Source organism: Tupaia chinensis, unplaced genomic scaffold (genome assembly GCF_000334495.1).
Source record: "Tupaia chinensis unplaced genomic scaffold, TupChi_1.0 Scaffold000332_1, whole genome shotgun sequence".
In the NCBI taxonomy this organism is placed as follows: Eukaryota; Metazoa; Chordata; class Mammalia; order Scandentia; family Tupaiidae; genus Tupaia; species Tupaia belangeri.
This window is the reverse complement of record NW_006159826.1, coordinates 217,085-222,144: the sequence shown is the minus strand read 5'-3', so window position 1 is coordinate 222,144 and position 5,060 is coordinate 217,085. Positions and strand designations below refer to the sequence as shown.

Sequence of the window (5,060 nt, the reverse complement as noted above, 5' to 3'; positions counted from 1 at the left end):
GACGGTCTTGGGCTGGGAGCCACCTCTGCCCTCCTTAGCAGCCTCTGGCCGTGGTTCTGTATGCAGCCAGAGCCGTGCACTGGGGCAGAGGGGGGGGGGGAGCCAGTCTGGGGCAGGCCAGGATGCCCAGGCTCTGTCCTGGGGTGGAGTCTGTTTCCTTCTAGCTGCTTCGTGCTTTAAAAACAGGTCTGAATGTGAGTCGGCAAAGCTGTTACAGGTGACTCTGATGCTAGACAGATGCCACACACATTTCTCTTCCCTGGGCGCTCGCCGTTTGGCTTCTTGCCACATGTGTCTAGTCACACAGCAGCAGGGACAGTGGTGACCACTGGCGTTTCCTTCGCAGCCCCCCGCGTGTGTGACGGTCGCTGCTCGCATTCTCACTGCCATGCCGGTTTTGACCTCTTGTTACTTTTGCAAATGAGGGCGCTGCAGCTACTCCCTGCTGCTATGTGGCAGAGCCAGGACCACCGCGCATCTGCCGGGTGCCTGGAGCCCTAGCACCTGCCTCTAGGCAGCGTGGGCCTGCTGTCCCGTGGGCACGTGTCATTTGCAGCCAGTTCTGCGGAGAGTTAAGTCACGCAGGCCCCCGAAGTCACACGTGGTAGGATTCAGGTCAGATGCTTATTTGGGACAGAAGGACGTAACGGTCAACTTTCGGCTTTGGGGACGCTGGTCCCACAGCGTGGCCCTGAGATGCTGAGCTCTGAATCCAGGCTGAGAGTCGCCATGGGCCTGGGCGTGCAGAAAGCAGGCTCCCGTGGGCTGGTTCCTTGTGGTTGCACGAGGGCTGGACGCTGGAAGCGCACCAGGCGGCACCTCTCTCACAGTCTCCTTTTGCCTCTCCCTGTGCGTGGTAGGTCGTCCCTCCAGGACAGCCGAGCTGGTCTGACCAGACGTACCGTGGCTCCTTCACCTGTCGGATTTGGCAGTTTGGACACTGGGTGGAGGTGACCATAGATGACCGTCTGCCTTGTCTTGCAGGGAGACTCTGCTTCTCCCGGTGCCAGAGAGAGGATGTGTTCTGGCTCCCCTTACTGGAGAAGGCCTGTGCCAAGTACGTGCGCAGAGGCTGGGGCCGGGCAACCTCGGCCGCCCCGGGGGTGGGCGCAGCTCTGCCGGCTCCAGCTGCTGAGCCTTCTCGGTCCCACAGGGTGGTCTGGACACGGGAGCCCAACTTTGTGGCCTGTGGTCTGCCCACCTCCCCGTCCTCAGTTAGGAGTCTGGGGCAGCCTTCCTTCCCACGAGGAGGGTGTGCGTGCCTCTCCTTGGTTTGAACTTGGGGGAGAGCGAGGCCGCATGGTGCACAGTAGCTGTTCATCGCGGCCCGCTCAGGGGCTGTGGCCCTCACTGCGGCTGTATCTGATCACCTTGCCTTTAGGACACACTTGTCAGCTTGCTGAAGGGGCTGGTGGTAGGTGGGCGTTTGAGGTGAGGAATTGAGGAAGGCCAGCTGTTGGCACCAGGGCTAAGTAGACCTCTGTCCAGTAGGCCACTTTCAGGGAGCGTGGGGCTTATGTGGGAGATGAGACCATGGGCATCGTGGCCTCTGCACTGCCTGCCACCCCACACTTGTGCCCACGCTGGAGGCAGGAAAGGTGCTGGACGTGGCAGGGACCACTGGTGTTTGCAAGACGTTGCAGGTGACAGCGTGTGGGGGTGAGGCCCTCTCTGCACTGCAAGGCAGGAGGCGGAGGGGGGATGGGGAGGTACAACCAGGTGTAGTCAGGATCGAGCTGAGGGTGACGTCACCCTGGAGTAGGAGGCCGCGGGGAGCCAGCCCCTGCCTGCGGCTCACTCCCCTTGGGACTGTGTTCCTCTAGGGTCTATGGGTCCTATGAGCACCTGTGGGCCGGGCAGGTGGCGGATGCCCTGGTGGACCTCACTGGAGGCCTGGCGGAGAGGTGGAACCTGAAGGACTTGGCAGGCCCCAGGTGCCAGCAGGAGAGACCCGGCAGCTGGGAGCCCAGGACCTGCCGGCAGCTGCTCCGCCTGAGGGGCCGGTGTCCAATCAGCTGCTCAGTGTTCAGCCCCAGAGCAGGTAGGCGTGTGGCCCTGCACCCTCACAGCCCTGCCATGGTGCACATCAGCTTCCACGTTGCTCTGAGTAGGTGACAGTTTCTGCGGTCCCAGCAGACTGGGTAGAAAGAAGGCAGTCGGTCCTCACGGACAGACGGGGTTTGTGACTGTCCCCTCCTGTCCAGAGGGAGACCCTTTTTCCTTTAAATGGTTTTTCCAGCTGGGGCCAGACTGGCACTGTGTGGTGGTCGGCACTGGGCAGAGACATGCTGAGAAGCCAGCGGCAGAGTCAGGGAGGGTCACGGCCGCTTTGGCCCCTGCACTAGCCGCCCCAACCCCTCATGTATTCCAGAAGTGTATGTGCTGATTCAAGGAAGCTCATTTTAAGAAACACACACACTCAGTACAGCCACTGCGACCTCTCGGCACTCACACTCGGTGTTTCTGTACACACATGCACCCCTCCCTTCTCACACACCACCCCCTCCATGCTCACAGCCCCCCCCCCGTGCTCACACGCCCCTCTGTGCTCACACCCCCCCCTCCGTGCTCACACGTGACCCTCTGTGCTCACACATCCCCCTCCGTGCTCACACACCACCCCCTCCGTGCTCACACCCCCCCTGTGCTCACACGCCCCTCTGTGCTCACACGCCCCCCTACGTGCTCACACATCCCCCTCCGTACACACACACACCCCTCCATACACACGCCCCTCTCTGTACACACGCCCCCTCCGTGCTCACATGTGCCTGTCCGTGCTCACACCCCCCCTCTGTGCACCCCCTCCTCCGTGCTCACATGTGCCTGTCCGTGCTCACACCCCCCCTCTGTGCACCCCCTCCTCCGTGCTCACATGTGCCTGTCCGTGCTCACACCCCCCCTCTGTGCACCCCCTCCTCCGTGCTCACATGTGCCTGTCCGTGCTCACACCCCCCCTCTGTGCACCCCCTCCTCCGTGCTCACATGTGCCTGTCCGTGCTCACACCCCCCCTCTGTGCACCCCCTCCTCCGTGCTCACATGTGCCTGTCCGTGCTCACACCCCCCCTCTGTGCACCCCCTCCTCCGTGCTCACATGTGCCTGTCCGTGCTCACACCCCCCCTCTGTGCACCCCCTCCTCCGTGCTCACATGTGCCTGTCCGTGCTCACACCCCCCCTCTGTGCACCCCCTCCTCCGTGCTCACATGTGCCTGTCCGTGCTCACACCCCCCCTCTGTGCACCCCCTCCTCCGTGCTCACATGTGCCTGTCCATGCTCACACCCCCCCTCCGTACACACCCTACTCTGTGCTCACATGTGCCTGTCCAAGCTCACACACCCTCTCCGTACACACCCTACTCCGTGCTCACATGTGCCTGTCCGTTCTCACACACCCCCTCTGTACACGCCCCCTCCGTGCTCACATGTGCCTGTCCGTGCTCACACACCCCCTCCGTACACACCCTACTCCGTGCTCACATGTGCCTGTCCATGCTCACACACCCCCTCTGTACACACCCTACTCCGTGCTCACATGTGCCTGTCCGTGCTCACACATCCCCTCCGTACACACCCTACTCTGTGCTCACATGTGCCTGTCTGTGCTCACACACCCCCTCCGTACACACGCCCCCTTCGTGCTCACATGTGCCTGTCCGTGCTCACACGCCCCCTCCGTGCTCACATGTGCCTGCCGTGCCGCCTTTCGTCGGGGGTCCTGCTGTGCTGTCTCAGTTCTGACATCGAAGCTTCGTCCCTCCAGTCTCTCCCAACCATAAGTACGTTGCAGTGAGCATCTTCCTGGGTGTGGTTTTCTCGTGTTTAAAAGCATCGTCGCCTCTCAGGATGAGAAGGTCACAGTGCACTGAAGCAGGTTGGCAGCGGCACTGCCCAACACTCAGGAGGGCGGGCACACGCAGACAGGGAGGGCTTAGGGCCTGTGGGAGGGGAGGCCCGGGGTCTGTACTCCGCTGTCCCCGGGCCACGCTGGGGGCCGTCCCGTGTAGTGCCAGCTCATGTGGGCTGTGGGTCTGGGGCTGCCCCCATGGTGGGGACTAACCACTGGCACTTCAGGCTTAGGGACAGCCCCCAGGGAAAGCCGTGTGGCTGCTGGGGGTGCGCACTAAAGTGGCCCAGACACAGACAGGATGCCAGCGGGTGCCTGCAGTGTCACACCAGCCAGAGTACTGGAGTCACCCTGGGAGTCCTTTCTGGGCCACCTTCCTCTTTCACCTGGGCCCTCTGCTGTGACGTCTCTCTGTCTCAAGGTCTCCAACCAGGTCTGGCCTTCCCTAGTAGGCCTCCAGGCCTCCCTTGGGGTTGGCTTCTGGTCAGCACTGCCCAGTTGTCTCCCGTCCACGCTGGCTCCACCTTGACGTGCTCTCGACTCTTGGCCGGACTGCTATGCTCAGTAGCAGCATGTTGGAGAACTGGTCCTAGGCCAGGTGGCCTGTACTCATGTGGACAGGTGACGCCTGAGGCCAGGAAAGGGCAGGACTTGCCCAGCACCAGGCCCGAGTGGCTGGCGAGCCGGGTGCGGGCCTCGGGCCTCCCCGTGGCCACTGCTCGCTGTTAGGAAGGTGCTGCTGTGTGGCCCCAGCTTAGGGGCCGAGCAGCTCCCAGAGAGGGAGACAGGCCCCTCCACTCTGCCTGGGGCCCGGCGCCCTTCCTGCGAGTGCCTGAGCTGCTCCTCATGCAGGTGCCAGGGAGCTGGGGGAGTTTCACGCCTTCATCGTCTCGGACCTGCAGGAGCTCCGGGGACAGGCCGGCCAGGACATCCTGCTGCTGCGGATTCAGAACCCTTGGGGCCGACGGTGCTGGCAGGGACTCTGGAGAGAGGGGTCAGTGCCAGGTCAGGGCTCTTGTCGGCAGGGCCATGGCACGCCAGGCCCCAGTGCCCGTCTGATCACCCGCTGGCTGTCAGGACACTGCTTAGTCGGCTCCAGTATGCTCGTGGGCTTATTTTGTCTTGGCCCACACAGTCCTCTGGAGGCCTGGGACCGAGGCACCCCAGGGCCAGAGTCTGCAGAACAATGAACGCCCAGCCAGCTGTTGGCTCAG

At 62.9% G+C, this 5,060-nt stretch overlaps 1 protein-coding gene across 2 annotated transcripts in view; it reads left to right on the top strand.

The window, feature by feature from the left end:
* Positions 1-5,060, top strand: part of CAPN10 (calpain 10) — a 13,379-nt gene that overhangs the window by 3,365 nt on the left and 4,954 nt on the right. For both annotated transcript variants that reach the window (XM_006151918.3, XM_006151917.3), the window contains exons 3-5: positions 861-1,057; positions 1,824-2,041; positions 4,699-4,840. In XM_006151918.3, the coding sequence (XP_006151980.1) occupies positions 861-1,057; positions 1,824-2,041; positions 4,699-4,840 (557 nt within the window). The remainder of the gene's footprint in view (positions 1-860; positions 1,058-1,823; positions 2,042-4,698; positions 4,841-5,060) is intronic.